This window comes from Globicephala melas, chromosome 2 (assembly GCF_963455315.2).
Source record: "Globicephala melas chromosome 2, mGloMel1.2, whole genome shotgun sequence".
NCBI classification, from domain to species: Eukaryota; Metazoa; Chordata; class Mammalia; order Artiodactyla; family Delphinidae; genus Globicephala; species Globicephala melas.
In genome coordinates, this window is record NC_083315.2 from 172097958 (window position 1) to 172118465 (window position 20508).

At 48.1% G+C, this 20508-nt stretch overlaps 2 protein-coding genes across 4 annotated transcripts in view; one reads left to right on the forward strand and one right to left on the reverse strand.

Moving 5' to 3' along the window:
• SETD3 (SET domain containing 3, actin N3(tau)-histidine methyltransferase) overlaps positions 1 to 750 on the reverse strand; it is a 69486-nt gene extending 68736 nt beyond the window's left edge. Inside the window, exon 1 of the mRNA XM_030883394.2 lies at positions 588 to 750. The gene's annotated coding sequence lies outside the window, so the exon portion shown is untranslated. The remainder of the gene's footprint in view (positions 1 to 587) is intronic.
• Positions 751 to 1083: 333 nt separating this feature from the next.
• On the forward strand, positions 1084 to 20408 carry CCNK (cyclin K). 3 transcript variants are annotated; one of them, XM_060295265.2, is made up of 11 exons: positions 1084 to 1375; positions 5469 to 5717; positions 6195 to 6276; positions 7783 to 7914; positions 11705 to 11810; positions 12313 to 12370; positions 13336 to 13505; positions 13856 to 14127; positions 14829 to 14862; positions 17680 to 17751; positions 19044 to 20408. In XM_060295265.2, the coding sequence occupies exons 2-11, from the start codon at positions 5521 to 5523 to the stop codon at positions 19667 to 19669; spliced, it is 1749 nt and encodes a 582-aa protein (XP_060151248.1). In that variant the 5' UTR covers positions 1084 to 1375; positions 5469 to 5520; the 3' UTR covers positions 19670 to 20408. The 3 variants fall into 3 exon arrangements, with proteins under 3 accessions (XP_060151248.1, XP_030739256.1, XP_060151249.1); XM_030883396.3 differs by having other exon boundaries at positions 1086 to 1311; XM_060295266.2 differs by lacking the exon at positions 1084 to 1375 and adding an exon at positions 4836 to 4985.
• The last annotated feature ends 100 nt before the right edge of the window (positions 20409 to 20508 follow it).

Consider the following 20508-nt stretch of genomic DNA (forward strand, 5'->3'; position numbering starts at 1 on the left):
GAAGCAGGGACTAGTCCCCGAGCACCCCCGAGGGCACCTGAGGTTTGGAGAGAGGAACATGAGAGCCACACCGTCCTCGCCTAAGCAGCCGAGTGACGACGGGAGGGAGGGAGGGAGAGAGGAAGGAAACGGGTGCGCGAGCCAGCCCCACGCAGAGCCGAGCCGACGAAAGCGAGAGGGACCGACCCCGGCCCCACCCGGTGGGTGCCGAGGGGCCGGGCGCTTCCTGCACCTGCTGCCACCTCTGGGCGGGCAGAGCGGGGAACGGAGCTACGGCCGCCGGGAAGGGACGCTGGGCAGCGGTGAGCGCGCCCCCGCCCCAGGAAGGCCGGAGGGCAGAGACCGTGCGGCGCCCTCCGACCTCGCCGGGCCCCCGGCACCCAGCCTTGCCCGCCGGGCCCCAGGGCGCACCCCGACCCCTGCACCCTAGGCCCAGAGCGGCCGGCGGGGCGCGGGCCGGACCACGGCCGAGGGGCGCCGGCCGGGGTTGGGGGCAGCCTCGCAGCACTCTGGGCGGTGGGGGGGGGGTTGCGACGCGAGTCTGCCCCGCGGGCCACGCGCGCGGAGGGGCCGCCGCCGGCACTCACCTGCCCGCTTGCCCCTTCGCGCAGCGGCGGCGGCGCCACACTCCGCCGGGACCCACAGTCCACCTCAACCAAGCCCCAGGCGGTGGCGGCGGCGGTTGCGGCCGGACAGGCGGGGGCGGGACCGCTGCCTGAGACGGCCCCGCCGCCGCGGCCCAACCCGGTTCCGCCCGCCCCAGGCCCCGCCCCCGAGCCACCGCCGCCGCCGCCCATTGGCCCGCGGTTCAGTCGCATGGGCGCGGCACCGCCCCACCGCCCCCCGACCGTTCCGCTCGGGTTCCTGCCCAGCCATTGGGCCGGCGGGCTCCGGGGCCAGAGCGGCCTGCTCGGCCCCCGCCAGGTTCCGGGCCATAATTGGCTGGGCTGAGCCCATGCCCGAGCGTTAATTGGAAGACCGGCACCCCGAGCCCCGCCTCTCGCGCCCAAGTTCCGTTAGCAGGTTCGGTTGCTCCCGAATTCCGTCTCTCCGACGGGATGGGCCCTCTGGTGGGCTCTTCCTCCCTGACGCAGCGACCGCTGACCCGCGGGGAGGGGCCAGGAGAAGACTGGCGGCTCGTTCCACGTTTGAGAGCTCTACTTTCTTCTCATTGGTTGACAGGCGTCCCTCCGGTCGCTTATTTCTAGTCCCGGACGCAGCGCGATGACGTAGATTTCCCGACATTCCACGTCCAAGATGGCCGCAGTCAACAAGGAGAGACGTTGCTAAGGGGCTTGCCTGAGGCGAGGGGTGAGTGACCGACGGACCGCGGGCAGCGCCACTCAAGTCCCGCGTACCTGGAGGTCGGATTAGGGTATGGCCACCTGCCTCCATCCGCTGGCGGAGTCTCTCTTTCCGGCTTCCGCCTCCCTCCGCTACCCCCCGGGTGCAGATCGAAGTTAGCGGGCGACAGCGGGGCCGCGAGACGCGTTCCGGGAGAGGGTCTGAGGCGCAGGAGCGGGTCAGGGAGGCCGGCGCGGACCGTAGAGCAGGTTGCGACGCTCCAATGAAGGGCGGTTAGGGTTCGGGGACTTTCTGGAAGGTGAGGAGAAAGGGCAGGGGTCTTAGGCGCGCACACACTCAGCGGTCCAACCGAAGACTACCCACGTCTTTCCGGTTATTTCGCAGTGTGTTGGTCCCAACCTTGGTAACGCCTGAGACTTTGGGTATCGTTCCACATCTGGGGTACTCTGACTTCGGAATCTGAAGACCCGTGTAATAAGGGTGGGACTAGGAATGAGGAAAAGGCACTTCCGCGGTTAGTTTCGTTTTTGCCGACACATCACGCTTACCGACCCTCTCCTGGGTTGTTTGGTTTGTTACCAGAGGAATTGTTCTTTAGAAGGTTGAGGCGTAAGGCAAGAGGATATCTAAAAGCTCTCAGACTATTCCCCGCACAAAGCATGGTCGGTAGCGCTCCCGAAATTTGGCTTGCCAGTCAAACGGAGCTTTCGCTAAATCTTCTGACGTTAGGAACGGCTTCTCACAGCATTTAGTTGAAGATGGCCTGTTTTATGTTTTTAAGGTAAACTTGATAATGCTTGTGTATCTCTTGTGTATCGTTAAAGATACCTAGCACACTGCCTTGCAATTCTGGCGCTGGTTAAGGTTTGTATGAATGATGTTGCTAGAATGAAAGCTCCACGAAGGAGCTTTATATCCTCAGCACCTAGAGCACTGCCTGACAGATAGTAAACTGTCTTCATTGCTGAATGAATGGATGGATGATGGTAATAGTTGCGGTATTGATAGACATTTGGTTAAGATTCTTAGTGTTCTTAGATGCCTGCTTGTTAAATAATCTTGACTATGAATGTAATAGTTATCCAGGATTGCTTTGTTTTTTCAGAGTGACTACCGTTGGTGTCTAATTTTAGTTTTGTTTTTTTTTACTTTTGTCTCCCTTTGATTATCTTTTGATGCTTTGTTGAGAAACATTAGTTGATTCTTGTATAAAGCATGTTAAACATTCCATTTTGAAAACGTAGTTTACACCAACAAGCAATAAAGAAACATTTTACTTGCTAATGAGATCATTAACTCTTAAATGCCATTTCTAAAATTGAACGTCATAAAGAAAAACAATGGTCATAGTTTTGGCTTACAAAATAAATTGTTCGTTTCAGGAGATTATATTTGAAAGCAATGAGAGTTTGCTAAGTATCTAGAAGGAAAAATGTTTTGTTGTCTCTAAAACTAGGTCAAGACAAAATCAAGAAGGATTAAGTTCAAGGTAATTGAGGAGATTATAAAGAATATCTAATTGGATTACATCTAATTCTATTTTCAGGGTCAAATAAATGATATACCAAAATACATGCAGATAAGATTGTGAAATTATTGTTCATAGGTTTTGAGGAATCTTAAAAGTGCAGTTAATGATAGAAGACTGGAGTCTGATAAATGTGTCAGTTTTTGCAGAGAGCAATTGGGTGGCTTTGGATGCTAGAGCTTATTAGTAATCTGTTTTAGAGTCTTGTTGGGACAACAAGAAGAGAGCTTCTAAGTACTTGGGAAAAAGGGCTCACACCCTCAAACCAACAGAGCTTCAGTTTAAGAAAACCAGGTGACACAAATCATGTTTTCTTTTGTTATAAGTTTACTAGACTGGTGGTGGATGGGGGATTGCTAGACATGAGTCTATTTAGATTTCCTTAGGGCACTGAACATAATCCCTCTTCCTATCCTAATAGACACAAGAGAGAAGTATACTGGGTAAGGTCTAGTTAGATGGATATATGTCCGTTCAAATTACCAAACCCCAAATGCTGATTAATGGGTTGATGTCAACCTGAAGAGAGGTCTTTAGCGATAAGTTGCAGGGCTCTGGCCTTGCCCTTACTCTGGTTAGCACTTTTTTTTTTATTACCAACTTTAAATATATGAGGCATGCTTCTCAAATTAATAAATGCACTCAAAACCTGTAGTGATACTTAGCCAGTATGTTAGATGGCACTCAGGATTCAAGAGTTCTTAAAGGCTGAAATTACAGACCAAAACTAACAAGATGTAAATTTGCCAGGAATTATTAAATTTATCAAAACTCAGTTGTGGGGCTTCCCTGGTGGCACAGTGGTTGAGAGTGTGCCTGCCGATGCAGGGGACATGGGTTCGTGACCCGGTCCGGGAAGATCCCACATGCCGCGGAGCGGCTGGGCCCGTGAGCCATGGCCGCTGAGCCTGCGCGTCCAGAGCCTGTGCTCTGCAACGGGAGAGGCCACAACAGTGAGAGGCCTGCGTACCACAAAAAAAAAGAAAAAAAGAATAGATATTTCTACTTAGTATTTCCCCGCTTTTCTTACTTAGATACTAACATAGCTGTGTATGCTTTCCTGCACCTTGCTGATCCTGGAAATTTCTTTATACAAGTACTTACAGATCTTTCTCAGTCTTTTTTAATAGCTACATGGTACGCATTTGTGTTAATGTACCATATTATTCAACCAGTGCCCCAATGGACTTTCACGTTGTTTACAGTTTTTGCTGTTATAAACAATACTTTGAATGATCTTGTGCGCTTGTTGTTTCATAATTGTGATCTTATTGTCAGAGTAAATACTTAGAAGTGGAATTGCTAAATCCAGGAGCAAATGTGTGTGTAATTTTGTTGGATATTGCCAAATTCCGAATCTCTGTGAGAGTGGCTCTGCTTTGTACTCCCACCAGCGACGTAAGAGATTACCTGCTTCTCCCTGGCCTTGCCAACAGAGTATATTGTCAAACTTTTGGACTTTTTGCCAATCTGATAGGTGAGAAAATATATCTAGTATGACATCTAACTCCCAGCTCTTCATACTCTTACTGAGCATCTGATTGGGAACTCTTCATACATACTGAGGCTTTAGTTAACCGGTCTCCCCCAGCCCCCACCCGTTGCCCAGTTCAGTCACACAGAGTGTAAATTAGTTCAAGAAGATTACTTTTCTCCAGGTAGTACTTAATTCTTCCTGTTGGAGGGAACGTTTCTCTTTAGAGCTCCCAGGTGCAAGGAGAAGAGCGGTCAGCCCTCCATGTCACCTTTCCCACCAGAAATGAGGCAGCACACAGGAGAAGTTAGGCTTCCAGATTAACTGATGGCCCTGGCCCAGAGCCTGGCTGCCGAACTGCTATTTTCTTGCTGAACCAGACCAACCCGGTTCTAGCTACCTCTTTTAGAACCCTTTTGCTGCCCTGTATGAAAATGTCTATTCTCTGATCCAGTTTACAAACAATTTCCATATTATAATGGCCTCTAGGTGAGAGTCCTTATTTTTTGTTTTCTTTTCTCAGCATACAGCTTTTAGAGAATCTCTTCATTCTGAATGAAAGAGAAGAGGATGAGAAAGCAAGAAAAATTTAAAGGAACTCCTTCTTTCCCTTGTGGACTACCTCCCTCCATCCTTTCTCCCCAGATCACTACACCCACACCCGATCTACATTGCTCAGTTCAGTGGCTTGTGCAGATATGAATTCATGCAGTCTGGTGGCTTTTCTAAGTGAAAATACCTAAATGAAATCAAGTAAACTAAAAAAGGGAAAATTTTGACTGGATGCTGGATGGAAGAAATGGATAATTTTGGAGGATAAATCTTTTGGGGGGGTTAGGACCAACCTGGGTTTTACTGAAGAACAGAATCTAGACCAGCATAAGGGAGGTGGGCCTAGTGAAAAAAGGCAGAAGGAAATGAGACAGAAAAGCTCCTCCTTTTAAGCAATGAAATTTGGGATTTATCGTACTGTGAGTCACTTAAGTATTAAATTTGTGTTTGGAGGTACGCCTGGGCTTCTAACTACCAATCAGTAGTGCTTCTTCTATTGAAAAATTTTTATCAAGTACAAATCTGTGATCGTAGACTGTTTATAATGATTGGGATTATTTAACGTGAGGTATCCCTTTCCAACATTACTGCTTCTTCTCTTTCTTTTAGGATTCTAACATTTTCAGAAAGTCTGTTGGAAAGAACAAGTCTACTTCAATAAATGAAGGAGAATAAGGAAAATTCAAGCCCTTCAGTAACCTCAGCAAACCTGGACCACACAAAACCATGTTGGTACTGGGATAAAAAAGACTTGGCTCATACACCCTCTCAACTAGAAGGACTCGATCCGGCCACTGAGGCCCGCTACCGCCGAGAAGGGGCTCGGTTCATCTTTGATGTGGGCACACGTTTGGGACTGTATCCTGATTCTGGGACCTGTGATAGACAGACTCCCCACCAGCACCACAAATTAAATTAAATGCTATAGACAAAAGACCAAGTAGCATCCCTGACTAAAGCAGCTCTTAATTAGCTTTCTTATTTAAATGTTGCTTCAGATTTGCTTGGCTCTTCAGGGATTTTCTATTTCCTTTTTATCATTTAAATGTGTAGAATTAGCCTTTGAGCAGGTGGCCACCAGGATGGAAAATAGCACCCAGTGACCTCAGTTGAAGTATTTCTAAAGGATAGTGAAGCCCTGCCTTACTAAAGCATAGACTTCAGCTTGTACCAGAATTCCGACACCCGGAGATTCCCATTCGCCTGCTTTGCCACTGATAGTGTTTGCTTTCCCACTGCTCTTGTTGTTATTGTTTGTCTTTATTGTTTTTTCCACATTTAACTAAGACGTAACCTGTAAAAATTCTTGGCCAAAACCCTTAACCAGAACAACAGACACTATGATACCCTGGCAACTGGAATAATTTATTTTCATCGCTTCTATATGTTTCATTCCTTCAAGCAATTCCCAAGATATGTAAGTGTTTGAATTTTATTATAATTTTCTATCACATGTTATTATTTCCACACAGTTTAGTGGACAGATTGTAGTCTCTCTTTCTATTTTATTTTCCAGAAAGTATTTATTTTTGTATGGTACATATTATATATAAACAAAAACAGCCTAAAATTTGTTTTTTTCCCAATTAACTGTATTAAAGTATTTTTAAGTTTGTTATTTAGTCCAATATGAACCATAATCATATTGTACTTAGTGTGAAAATTTGCTTCCTTGTTACTTTTCCCAAGATAAAATTGGCCTTACAGTTGAGAGCCAACAAAGGCCAAGACTGCATAAGTTCTTTATACCATATCCGTTATTCTTCAGTTACTCCTTAAGACATGGACTGTCTTATGCTCTGTGGGAGAGTCTGCCTCAAGTAGCTTTCAGTCCAGGGTAGATGGTATGACAGGTACAAAACACACTGTAGAGAGTGAGGCCATAGGAGAGGTACAGAAGGAAGGCTGTAGCATTCGAGGGAGAGATTAACTACGTCATAGAGGGATCGAGGAAAATTCTGGGGAGGAGGTGCCAGCACTGGGTTAAGCCTTGACTGTAAGTAGGACTTACCCGTGCTGAGATGGGACAGAGCAGCAGTCCGACAGAAAGCAGCGTGAGCCAAGGCCTGGCGGAGGCCTGCGCGGCAGCCAGGAGGCCTGTCGGCGGGAAGGGCATGCTGGGACCCTGGGTGCCAGGTAGACTGAACCAGACCATAGTGGGCCTTGAATGCCAGACTAGGGAACTGTGGCTTCAGTAGGTAAACTGAAGTGATGGAAGGGTTTCATGAAGAAGAAGAATTAGATGTATCAGGAAGTTAGTCTGCTGGGGGTCTTCCTTTTGCTAAGATTTTACTTAGTTTTGTACACATCTTCCTCATTAATTTGTGACGTTCTAGGGGAAGGAGACCGTGTCAGGATCCGCTTTGTACCCCGGCACAGGATCTCACTGATGTCTAACGTGGTCAGGATTCTGTGAAGGGAGGGGCATGTAGGAGAGACTGGAGCGAGCGGGCAAAGAAAAGCTGAAGGTAGAGCGGTGAGAAGATCGCAGTGGAGTAGGAACTGGACCAGGAGCCAGGCAGCGTGAGGAAGGAAAAAGAAAGCGTGGGCAGTGGTGCAGAGGCGAATTCCAGAGGACATGCGTTTGGGTGCACCAGTCAGGGAGTCAGTGTCTTTAAGATTGCAATGTGAAAAGAAAATTTGTTTCTGTGACTTTTTTCCCTTTCTGGTGGCTACTTTGTTTACATGACATTTTATTCAGAAAACTAAATTTAAAATAATTTATGAAGCCAAATGGCGGGGCGGGTGGAATATTTGTATGTGACATTTCCTTCAAGATTTTAGAGTGTCCAGGTGTTTGCAAATGAGAAAGAAGCTGGCAGGAGAGTGAGGGAGCCCAGTTTGTTGTGAAGGCCCAAAATGCTTTTTCTGTTCTGTGTGAGCTTTGATAACAGGGTCTCAGGAGCTTTTGTCTCCCTTTTAGGTGACAGGAGCTTGTTGTCTCTTTCTGGCTGGGAAAGTAGAAGAAACACCAAAAAAATGTAAAGATATCATCAAAACAGCTCGGAGTTTATTAAATGATGTACAATTTGGCCAGTTTGGAGATGACCCAAAGGTAAGAGTCATAACTTCCTGCCTTCAGGCCTTGATTCCTCACAACAGCATTATGATAGAGTTCCCTGTGTTGACAACGGCCGTGGCCCTGTATCTGCCAGTCCCCTGTGTCCCTAAGAGGACTTATGCAGAAGGTATTCTTCCTTGCTTCTGTGAGAAAGGAGGGAAGATAACGTAGCCTACACTTAGGTAGCATCTGCTAATGTGCCATGCTGGGTTGTGAGCCCGTTAGGGGCAGTAGCACATAGAACATGTGTGAGCAAAGTCCTCTCGTGGCCCTTAGCACTCCTAGGCCCAGAAGCAGTTTGGCTTCTTGGGTTCATCTCCAGCTGGCTTCTGGGAAGACAGAATGTACAGATGCTGGATGTACAAGTGTGTCTACGTGTGCTGTGTGTCTTTTGCTTCCCAAGAGTGGTGGAAGGTATTAACATTTGCAGACACCCAGGTTGATATACTATCCATCCTGTCCCTTCCCCACAACCCCTGCTAATGTCAGGAAATGATGGTAAAATAATTGTATACATGATTTTATTATGTTCTAAAGAGACCACTTTCGGGTCGGTGGCAGCTTTCCTCCTCCCCTGTTCTTGTCAAGGTCCCCCCATTGTAACCCTTATAGCACTTGCGAATTAGCCTTCATAATGTTTATCACAGCTCACAATTGGATAGATTTTAACCAGATAATCACACAAAGAACATTCCTCTTCTCAACTGTAGATCTGTGAGAGCTAAGACCCTGTCTGTTTTGCCTGATACCTAGTGCAGTGGCTAGATAGAGTAGGCATTCAACAGGTACTTGTTGAATAAATGACAAACTAAGGATGTGGGGAGAAACTCAGAATCACAGTTAAAGCAAAACTAAGCCAGACGATGCCGTTCAGCACGTCCATAGCCCTGTTTTTCCTAGTCAGCTGGTACTGCCTCCCACGGTAGTCGGCCTCCCCCACCCAGCAGAATCTGTGTGTGTGTCTGCAACGTGTGTGCCTTCCAGGAGGTAACAGGCCCAGAATGCTTTTGCACATACTGTGGTCGTGATTTGTAAGTAATGTCAGTGTGGATAACTCTGTCCCTTGAACTTATTTTATAAATCCATTCACCTGTTTATAAAAATGTGAGCCCATGAGGAATTCATACTAACAGTGGTCAAAAATGTACTTTTATAAAAGTAACGTAGCATCAGATAATGTTTCCAGTGCCTGTGGGTTTTTGATTTTCACACAGCAGGGAGACAGTTGTAGGAATGTGTTGTGCTTTAGTCAGGTCTTGGTCACAGGGGCAGAGGGACCTTGTGGCTGATGAGCTGTGGTTACGCAGAAGGAGTCGCAAAGATCTGGAAGCACCGCAGGGCAAGGGCACGTGGCAGCAGCTGGCGTGTTCTGTCCAGGACGCCTTTGGAGGAGTCCCCTTCTGCTTTCAGCCTTTACCCACTGTACCAACACATCAGGAAACCGAGATCCCGGCCAGGCACAGTGAGGCAGAAGTTCTGCAGCTCCAGGGCCCAGAAGTCAGGAAGAGGGCAACAGCCATGCTAATGAGGCTTTTAAGCCAGGCCAGCCTGACTCAGGTGGGCAGAGGGGCTTTGCAGCCTGCCCTCCCCTCTCTCATGTGCAGTCTCCCCAGGCATGACTGGGTGTCGGGGCCAAAGGAAGGAACCCAGGATCTGGGAGCGGTGAGGACATTGTGGAAGACATTTTCCTCGCCGGAGAGGAGAGGAGGGAAGTTTGGGGGGAGGCGGCAATGTAAACAATTAGAAAAAGTACGGTCCTGAATTATGTGCAACTTTTTTGTCTTACTTAGCTTTGCCCTAACTCTGTGGTTTCTCCCTGTTACATTAATTTCTCGTGTGTTCAACAAATATTTGTTCCAGGCTCTGCATTAGGCACTAGACATGAACAGGTGGCAAAGCAGGCCTGGCTTTTGCTCTCATGGATTTTACAGTCGAGTGGTAGGACAGATTTTAATCAAATATTCAGATAGCCAGCTACCTGATTATGAGTTGTGATAAATGCTATAAAAGTTATTGAAAGGTGCGGTGAGGGCATTCGATCTGGGAACCTAGACAGGTGCTCCAGACAGGAAGTGTGGGGCTGAGGGAAAGTTCCCTGAGGAATCATGTTGGCACACAGACCTATAATTATTCCATTAATTGAGTATTTGAAACACAAAGGGAGGCCAGGCCTTGGGCTGTCTCGTAATACTATATGGGCTACAGTCTGGACACTTGGTAAAAGATTGTTTCTAAATTTAAGGGATATGTTGAAACTTCTGGAAAACAGGTGGTAACAAAAGTGGGGTGGGGGGACAGTGATAGTGGGATTTTTTTTGATACTGTGTGAAAACCTTAAGATTTTAAGACGCTTTCCTGAGAGAACACTTGGGAAACAAGGGTGGAAAGACATTCACCTTGCCCTGCCATTTGGAATAACACTCATGGTAGAATCATCTCTACATTCTGTGAAGTGTGGTGCCATACTTTAACCTGAAAGCCAGTTATCTACGTGGCTTCTCTTCCCAGAGTTAACGGGTTTATGCAGCTGTTAATGATGAGATTGTCAGTCTCTCCAAGGCCCTTTCTTCTTCGACTCAAACAAGTGATTGTAATTGTTCTTGCCACACAGAGCATCTTAATTGTATTTTACAATCAAGTAAAATTATAAGTGCTCGGACAGTCAGGCTCTACAGAGGTTGAATTCAAGAAGTTGTTTATGGACACTAGAAAGCATAATAAAAGAAGAGATTCCATTTACAGTAGCAGCAGTAAAATAATATATCCAGGAATAAACCTTACAATAAATTTGTGGAAACCACGTTGGGGCGGGGAGGCTTTAAAACTACTGAAGGACTGAAAAGAAGATTTTCATAAATAAATTTTTGATAGAAGATTCAGTGTAGTTTAAAATGCCCATTTCCCTAAATTATTCTGTAAATTCAGTGAGTTCCCGATCAGAACATCAGTAGCTTTCATTTTTCCTAGAATGATACTAAATAAAATGATATTAAAATGCAGGTGGTGGGGGGAACATGGCTAAAACAAGAAAGGTTTTTAAAAGAGGAATAATCATTGAACTGTCCCTTCCAACTGTTAAATCTCTGATCCTGGTACAGAAGTAGACAAACAGAGCAGTGAACAGAAAAGATTGTGTGTGTATGCGCACGTGTGTGTGTGTGTATAGACAGTTCAGGATGTGGCTTAATAGAAGAGAAAATGATAATTTACTTAGTAAATGACATTGGGATACCTTGTTTCAGGTAGATGAATGATTAAAACACAAAAATGATGTTCCCCCATTCTCTCTCTCTTTCTCTCTCTCTCTCTCTCTCTCTCTCACACACACACAGACACACACACACAAAATTCACTGTCCAGGTTTGCATGAAGCTGCCACTGTCATAATCTTTCTTGCTTAAAATTTTCAATGTAAATGCCTGGAAGATTGCATTTTTTTAATGGAGGTCTGGAAGGAAACTAAAGTATCTGTAAAGTAAAGGTCTATTTTGTAAAGGGGGCTCATCTGTATGGAAAATAATAACATTTCTAAGAATGTTTACTTTGTTTCAAGTAGGTTTTAAAAATTAACTGATTGTTTTGTCTTCCTACTTTTAGTTCTTTTCAGAATTTATCATTGTCTGTGAGCATGTTAAAGGCCTGAGTGGGAGAGAGGAGAAAAGGAATGAAAAATAGTTGCTAAAATATAACTTGAAGAGAGAATAAAAGGAAAGCTCACTTTTTTAATGCTGTTTCTGACGTGTGATTGAAATTACTGTCTCAACATTTGTTATTTCATTTTTAGGAAGAAGTAATGGTTCTGGAGAGAATCTTACTACAGACCATAAAGTTTGATTTACAGGTGGAACATCCGTACCAATTCCTACTCAAGTATGCGAAACAGCTCAAAGGTAACAAAAAAAAGTTAAGAGAACTTTTTCATTCTGAAATCAGATCTTTATAATAATTTGATGATACTCAGATTACGCTTCTCAAAAGAGGACAGCAGAAAGTTCAGTGTGTGAAGTACCTAGGCCATAGCTTGCCAGACAATTCAATATTATAGCTGTTAACGCTGTTTCCTTTTATGTATAAACAGATTCTGTCATCCAGTTGCCAAGTGATATGAGGCAGGAAAATGAGTAAGGATTTTTTAAATAGCCTAATAAAATCAGGCTTGGAGCCAGGTTTCCCATAAATGGTGGTTCAGTGTAGGTCATGCAGAAAGAGAACAGAGGTGGGACTTGGGCCTGCTCATTTGTCCTTGTTTCCCAGGCCGAAGCTCTTTGCTGTGTATTGAGGGTGGTGCTAAGCACACAGTAGGCTTTAAATAAGTACTTGTTGCTTCTCATTCATTCTTCTTTTTTTTTTTTCCTTTCTATTACTAATTTGCCTTTTCTTCCCCGTTTCTAGGTGATAAAAACAAAATTCAAAAGTTGGTTCAAATGGCTTGGACATTCGTAAACGACAGGTACATGGGTTCAAATGTTGGTTTAATTATGGTGTTTTAAAATAGGTAGGGACTTTACGTGTCATCTAATCCAAACCCCTTATTTTGTAGTCAGGAAAATGACTTGCCCCAGCTTAAGGAGCCAGTTAACGGCAGACTTGGAGTTAAAGTCCAGGTCACCTGCTTCCCGGCAGAGGGGATACCCTGCCACATCACGGTGGTATAGGATGCTGACATCTTATCACCGGTTTGAAACATAAGTCCTAAACAATACACCAGAGAATTTTGACAAGTATATACTTAAATCCATTTCATTTTGCAAAATTGCAAACTATATATTTGCAACTTTATACTTCCTTGTAGTGGTTTTAGAGCCTTGATGTTCTTGGAGCTGAGAGATCTAAGGAGGTGCTGGATAGGGAACAGAATGCCCGCGAGTTGCCATCATGTAAGGAGATGGTTCAGTGCTAGGGTTCCAGCTGTTTGAAGAACTTAAGCATTTTCATTTGTATTTCATGACATAGCAATTTTTTTTTTTTTTTTTGCGGTACGCGGGCCTCTCACTGTTGTGACCTCTCCCGTTGCGGAGCACAGGCTCCGGACGCACAGGCCCAGCGGCCATGGCTCATGGGCCCAGCCACTCCGTGGCATGTGGGATCTTCCTGGACCGGGGCACAAACCCGCGTCCCCTGCATTGGCAGGCGGACTCTCAACCACTGCGCCACCAGGGAAGCCCAACATAGCAACTTTTGAATGTGCTGGAATTCTGATTTTTTAAGGAACAAATTAGTAGCTATAGTTAAAGTAACTTATCTCGGTACATTTAGAAGACTAAAAACTTGCTTCTTTATAATACTTTATTTGATCATGTATAGGGAAAAATAAGCAAACTGACATTTAGATATGGCATCTAATCTCCATGCATTGGGTTAATCATAAACGTTTGCTCATCCGAGTCAAGTCACCTCTTTTTCTTGTTGAACTAGTCTCTGCACGACCTTGTCACTACAGTGGGAACCAGAGATCATAGCAGTGGCAGTGATGTATCTTGCGGGACGTTTGTGCAAATTTGAAATACAGGAATGGACCTCCAAACCCATGTACCGGAGATGGTGGGAGCAGTTTGTGCAAGACGTCCCTGTGGATGTTTTGGAAGGTACAGGGCGTGCTGAGCTTTCTGCAGGGTGTTCCACATTAGATCATTCTTCCCTGTGAGGAAGAATGAGTCCCGAGAATGGATTCTCCCAAACAAGTCCATGCAAACTATTCTTTAATTAAATTCTCTAATGTAATGTTCATTCTATCCAAACACATAGTTTTGGTGAACTAAAAATGCACACCAGTGCTGTGCACACCAGGGATTGGTGAATTACAAATATGACAGCCACATATTGGCCCTTGTAGGGGAATCGCACCTGCAAGGGAAATGGGAGTATGTTTTTTTCTAGGTAGAATTTTATTTAAAATATCAATTTGTGGCAAATGTAATTGTTTCCTATCATTTAGACATCTGCCACCAAATCCTGGATCTTTACTCACAAGGGAAACAACAGATGCCTCATCACACACCCCATCAGCTGCAGCAGCCCCCACCTCTCCAGCCCACACCGCAAGCACCACAAGTGCCACAGTCACAGCCGGCTCAAGGCTCTGAGCTGCCCCAGCCCCCGCAGAAGGACTCGCAGCAGCCAGCCCAGCCGCAGCCACCACCACCGGCCCAGCAGCCCAAGAAACCGTCCCCGCAGCCTAGTCCCCCCCGGCAGGCGAAGCGCGCCGTGGTGAGTGCGCCAGGTTGGCACTGGGTGCGTCCGGCTTCCTGTGGCAACACCCCACCTGTGTGTGTTCCCCTGAGGCAGCACACGGAACACCAAAAGCAGGGAGTGACACGATCCACCTCCCTGTCTGCCTGTATGGCCACAGGCAGCCTGACAGCTGGCGTGGTCAGAGGAGAGGTACCTTTTGAGGCCAGGACGGCTCTGTCCTCCTCCAGCTGCTGCTGCCTGTGTCAGGGCCCCAAAACGTGCCCGGGTGTAGTTTCCACATCTGCACACTGACTGCCGGAATAGGTGTCTCCCATGTCTTTAAACTTGTAAAAGTTTCTCCCCATGGTAGCAGCCGCGCCAGTGGAGGAAGCCGTACGTTGTGACACAGACCCCAAGGAAGCCCCACGGGATAGGGGCGGTCAGCAAGCACCCTCACCACGGTTAAGACAGCTCGATGGAGGGCATGAAACTTAGTGCTCAGAACTCACTAGTCAGAAAAGTTAGTAATTCTGCCTGCTGTCTGATTTGAAAGGGGAAGAGGAAGGAGGCAGAAATGATCTGTTAGGTGCCATGGTTTCCTCTGCAAGTTCAAGCCAAAATTAATTTTTGTCTGAGTCCACGTTCTGGCTATGATTCTGTTCAGTGCCTGAATAATCAGTTTTTCCTCACTGCATCTAGGGCCTTGGTTAACAGTTGTGTATTTTCTTTTGTAACAGGTTGTTTCTCCCAAAGAAGAGAGCAAAGCATCAGGTAATTTTATGTTCTTGTGTTTCGTTTTTTAGTTTTATATGTTGTTTATCAAGACTTTAAATTCTTAGTCAAAAGTTGTTTCCTTTCAGATTTAGATTGGCCTTAAAATTTAACGTTAGAGCCCATCAAAAACTTTACGCTAGCTGCGTTGTCTTCTCTGTGTATTCCCTGACTGTATATTTTTGGATTGTACTTTAACAGTATCAATACAGAAAAAAAAAAATTAGTGGCAATAAAAATGTGCTTGGTAACGTAAGTCATCCCTCGGTATCCACGGGGAATTGGCTCTAGGACCCGCCTTGGATGCCAGAACTCGCAGATGCTTGGGTTTCGTAGTCCACCCTCCCTGTCCACGGATGCGAAGGGCCGACTGTATATCAAAATATAATTAGGAAAGTAGGCGAACTGCTGCAGCAACATTTATTTTTGGAGGTTAGTTAAGCCCACCACAGTCGACAGAGTGAAGGGCCCCGGGCACCCCCAGACTGAGCACCAAGCAGCAGAGCGATGGGTAGAAAGGATCGGAGCCGCAGTAGGCGTGCTGCCCTGCTGCTTACGGGGGCAGGCTTCTTTTAAACACGTTTTTTCCCCCATATTTGTGGAGCCCAGAGTTGATTAACTTGTTTCTGTATTGGAAACTAACAAAGTGTGAGCAAAACCTGAAAGATCACAGAGGAGAAAACCAGAAGTGTTTTGTCTCCGGGTCAGCCTGTAGTACTGAACCCTGTGCTGGCACAGACCATGTTTACTCATTTCTGTTTCTCTGTCACTTAGTTCCAGGGTAGGAACCCAGTGAATTATTTATTGAACTATTGTGAGATCTTCAAGTTACAGTAAAGCTCCTTTTTCTCAGGATCTTTGTGGGGATGATGAGTTCATTACAGGGGAGTTTTTTTAGCTCCAGATGGGCAAACAGTAAGTGCGAGACACAGAAGAGGGGGCTGCACTCCGTGCCGCATGGATGTTGGGTCAGCTGAGCTGGCGCTGTGTCTTCAAGAGGCAGAAAGGAGCCCGGGTGGCCTTGGAGGGGGACTTGCCTTGAGCAACAAGGGCTGACAGGGTGGAGCCTTCAGGCAGAGGAGCAGAGTGAACAGTGGGGTGGAGAATTTGGGAGATAACAGAGAGGGGAGTCTTACTGGACTGTGAAGGGTTAAAAAGGAGTAGCTTTTGCTAGGACTGAAAATGTGCTAGAAGCAGGTGGTAGCGCCCGCCTGGTGGAGGGTGGATTCTGCATAGGCAGGGGAGCCAGTGGAGGCGTTTGAGCAGGAGAATGGCACGGTCTGAGTTCACTGTAGAGAGAGTTCCCCTGGCAGCAGTAATGGCAAGAGGGTGGGGAATGGGGAGGAGCCTGCAAGCCCCAGAGTGAGACGTGGTGTCGGGGGTGCCTTGGGGCCTGGAAGCAGGACCCCACTGTGCTCTGGGTTGCAGAGGGCTGGTGAGCGCTTGACATGTGGCCTACTCCAAAAACACCACGTGCCCTCAGTGCAGAAGACACACGGATCTCTAAGAGTTAGAGAAAAGAACATTAAAAATCTCATTAATAAAATTCTACATTGATTCCACATTAAGATGACAAAATTCTTGATAATACCAGGTTGAATCAAAGACCGTATTAAAATTAATTTCACCTCTTTGTACTTTTCAGCGTGGCTACTAGAAGATGTAAAATTGCCTGTGTGGCTCTCCTTATATTTCTGTCGGACAGCACTGACCTAGATGACCTCAGCTCAGCCGTCTGTGGGAGGGGCTGGAGGGGGGCGCCTGCGTGAGAGGGGTGGGCTGCTCGGTCTCGGGACAGGGCCCAGGAGCCTGCTCCACGGTTTGGGAGGAGAGATGGAAGGCAGAGGCATAGATCTGCAGCTCCTCTGCCTAGAGACGGGGGATTTGGTCTCTGAGGAAGAGAATAGAGAGAGGGATGTCCCTGGACCTTGAACCCAGCCTGTGTCTGGGACACAGGAAGCCAAGAACATTGAGCAGTGCCAGAGCAGAAGCAGAGCAGAGCAGCGTACGAGCCAGAATAAAGTGAGTTTCAGGAAGAAAGAACCAAACCATACAAGCGAAAAGATGGCATTCTTTTCTGGTAGTGTGCGCGCACCCTGTACCGTCACAAACGGAAGGTGCTGGATGTGGCGTAGCCTGTCTTGGCGACTTAGGATTGTCAGTGAGGATGCTGGTTACATGCAGCCGCTCAACCCTAAAGGATGGGCTCTGTCCTCTGCCCCAAGCGGTCCCAACGACCTTGCTTTTCTGTCCATTCGCCAGCCTCCAGGTCTCTACCGACGCCAGTTCAGGTGTGCTGCTATAACTAGGAGTAAACATTTGTGAGAGAGAAAACAAACTTAAGTGTGCCTAGGCAAGAGATAAAAGGTGCCGGCTTCTCCTGGGAGCACTTGGGGCCTTTCTCGGTGCTCTGTGTGTTAGTGAGGACCCTGACGGGTACCCCTTGGTAACTGAGATGCAGTCTGCTGCTCTCATGTCATTGGAGGGCTCGTCTTAAGTGGTCAGGAGGAAGTTGGGCAGAGGTGGAAAATGGGCTGGCGGACTGTAAGAAGCGAGAGGGTTTTTACTTTTGGAAGGAGGTGAGAGGCGTGGGGTGGCAGGAGCTGGAGGGGGGATGTATTTGTTTCATTTGTTTTGTTCTTTTAAAAGGATGGTTTAGCTGGTGCCTTCCTCAGCTTCCCTTCAAGCCTTGGTCATATCAGCCTTTTCCCCCAGAAAATTCCTTAACAGTGCATTTTTCTTTTTCTCCTCTCTCGCTCTCTCTGACATACTTACTGTATATGAAGAGTAGCTTTTTAATCTACTTTTTCTTTTCAGAACCACCACCACCTAAAATTCCCAAAATTGAGCCCCCTCACCCTCCATTGCCTCCAGCCCATCCACCTCCAGGTAAGTGTTGCCTGCAGGCAGCTGGGAGGGCCAGCTTTTCTCGCTGCCTTTTTGAAGGGCACACTTGGGAAATCCTGGGGAGGATTTATAGAAGAACTTCAGAAATTTAGAGACGTTAATGACCTAGGATTTTTCAAAAAATTGGTTTTTTTACAACCAGATAGCTTGAGGATGTGAATTCTAAGTATATCTGAATATTCTCTGACCTCTCGCATCCAGAAATGGTGGAGGATAAATGACTTTAGAATCAGTTTTAGGAAAACAAAGCCCTGCAACTTAGGAACATTGTCGAGATCTGGGCAGATCGCTGTCGACCTTAGACTCCAGGCTCTCGCGTCGGCTTCCCGTTGGCAGGGCGTCTCCTCAGTACCCTTTGGAGAGTAAGCAGTTGTTCATGGAGTCATGTGGAGAATAGAGTGAAAAGGCCTTCACAGGCACACAGTGAACTGGGACGCTTCCTCAGCGGCATTAAAAATAGAGGAGAAAGGTTGTAAAGAACTTTCATTCTTCAGCTGTGGCGACACTTTGGAAGGTGAAGTGTCCAACTAGAGAAGGCAGGAGTTAGGGTGTGTGTGCCAGAAGGTGGGAGATACTCCAGCGACTTCCGAGCTTCTGGGGGCTTCAGCTCTTCCAGTCAGCTGCTGGCCGCCAGGGAGCCGGGGCGGGGAGCGGTGCCCCCGCCACACAGGGCACGGGCCAGAATGCCGCTCACGTGGGTCGTTGGGGTGTCAGAGGCCGTCCCGGCGTGTGTTTAACGCCACGTCACTCGTGTGACCACCTCTCAGGCGTCCTGCCAAATGCCAGTGCCGCCCGCAGACGGTGCTGCATCCTGGCCCTGGGCTCACAGCCTCTGGAGGCAAGACGGGCAGAAAGAAGGGGCCCCGCGCACGTTTGTACTAGAAAGAGGGCTGGGGGTCTGGGCGGAAGGGACTCCATGCGCCCCCGGGACTGCCCGTGCCTGGTGCGCTGGGGAGCGGGGAGGGAACACCCAGAGTGGCTGGAGGTGAGGTGCAGGGCCTGCGTGACAGCACATGAGCCGCTGGCTTCGGGACACGGGCGCAGGCTGTGCTGTCTGGCCACAAAGGTGACAGCTGCTTGCCGCTCCTCTGGAAGACGGCCCACGGTGCTGTGACAGGGCCAGGAACCCCCGGGGTGGCCGTGAGCTGTTGGGGTTGCGGGGGGGCTTCCCTGCCCCGAGGGAGTTGGTGCATCCCCCCCTACACGCGCAGCCCCCAGGGGCGCCCTGCCGGGAGCCGTTCCAGAGCTGGCAGTGGCCTGTCTCCCTTCTGCAGACCGGAAGCCACCCCTTGCAGCCGCCTTGGGCGAGGCTGAGCCGCCAGGCCCCGTGGAAGCCGGCGACCTCCCCAAAGTCCAGATCCCCCCTCCGGCCCACCCGGCCCCGGTGCACCAGCCTCCACCACTGCCGCACCGGCCCCCGCCCCCGCCGCCCTCCAGCTACATCACCGGCATGTCTACCAGCAGCTCCTACATGTCCGGAGAGGGCTACCAGAGCCTCCAGTCCATGATGAAGACCGAGGGCCCCTCCTACGGGGCTCTGCCCCCCGCCTACGGCCCGCCGGCTCACCTGCCCTATCACCCCCACGTCTACCCCCCGAACCCGCCCCCGCCGCCCGTGCCACCGCCGCCAGCCTCCTTCCCGCCACCCGCCATCCCTCCCCCCGCCCCTGGCTACCCGCCCCCCCCGCCCACCTACAACCCCAATTTCCCGCCGCCACCCCCCCGCATGCCGCCCACCCACGCAGTGCCCCCTCACCCTCCTCCAGGCCTGGGCCTGCCACCGGCTAGCTACCCGCCTCCAGCTGTGCCCCCTGGAGGGCAGCCGCCTGTGCCCCCACCCATCCCGCCACCTGGCATGCCTCCAGTCGGGGGGCTGGGGCGGGCAGCCTGGATGAGGTAACCTGGCGCCCTTCTTTCTTCCTTTGTTTTTTAAAGAAAAGTTTTTCTAATTAACTTTAAAAGTAGTTTAAGTGGGTAAGCCGCAGGGTACCTTGTATAATGCTACACAGTTGTAGTATGGGAAGAAATGGACCGGACCCCCAAGGTGAAATTGGGGTGGTCCTCCACATCTGGGGAGTGGGGACAGCAGCTCTCACTGGAGCCCAGGCAGAGCCGGTTGTGACCCGACTGTGCGTTTGGTCTCAACCAGCGTCGTCCGCGAGTCCTGCGCTGAGTTACTTTACACTAGTGAGAATGTTAACCAGCCATATTGGCTCAATAAATAGCTTCAGTAAGGAGTGAATTTCCTTCTAGAAATCAGTGCCTATTTTTCCTGGAAACTCCATTTTAAATAGTCCGGTTCCATCTGAAGTCAAGCTGTTGTCATTGCTGTCATTCCATGATGTTCTCTCCCATGACACGTGTAGGTCAATTGAACCACATTTTTGATTTAGAGATACTTACATCCTTTGCGTTTAAGTTATTTTGAAGGGGTTGACTTGCTGGATGGCTCTATTCTTTTTCCTCCAGGAAGAAGGGGAGAAATGTACTTGGAAGTAATGTATGTTTACATCAATTTGCAAATTCCTGTACATAGAGATATATTTTTTAAGTGTGAATGTAACAACATACTGTGAATTCCATCTTGGTTACAAATGAGACTCCTTCAGTCAGTTACCCAAATAAAATCAGTTCTGAAATGACGCCTTTGTTTGTTACGGGCACGAGGTGGGGCTCCAAGCCTTAGCAGCCCCTGGGTTTGCAGCCCAGAAGCAGATGTTCTCCTTCTGGACCCTGGGG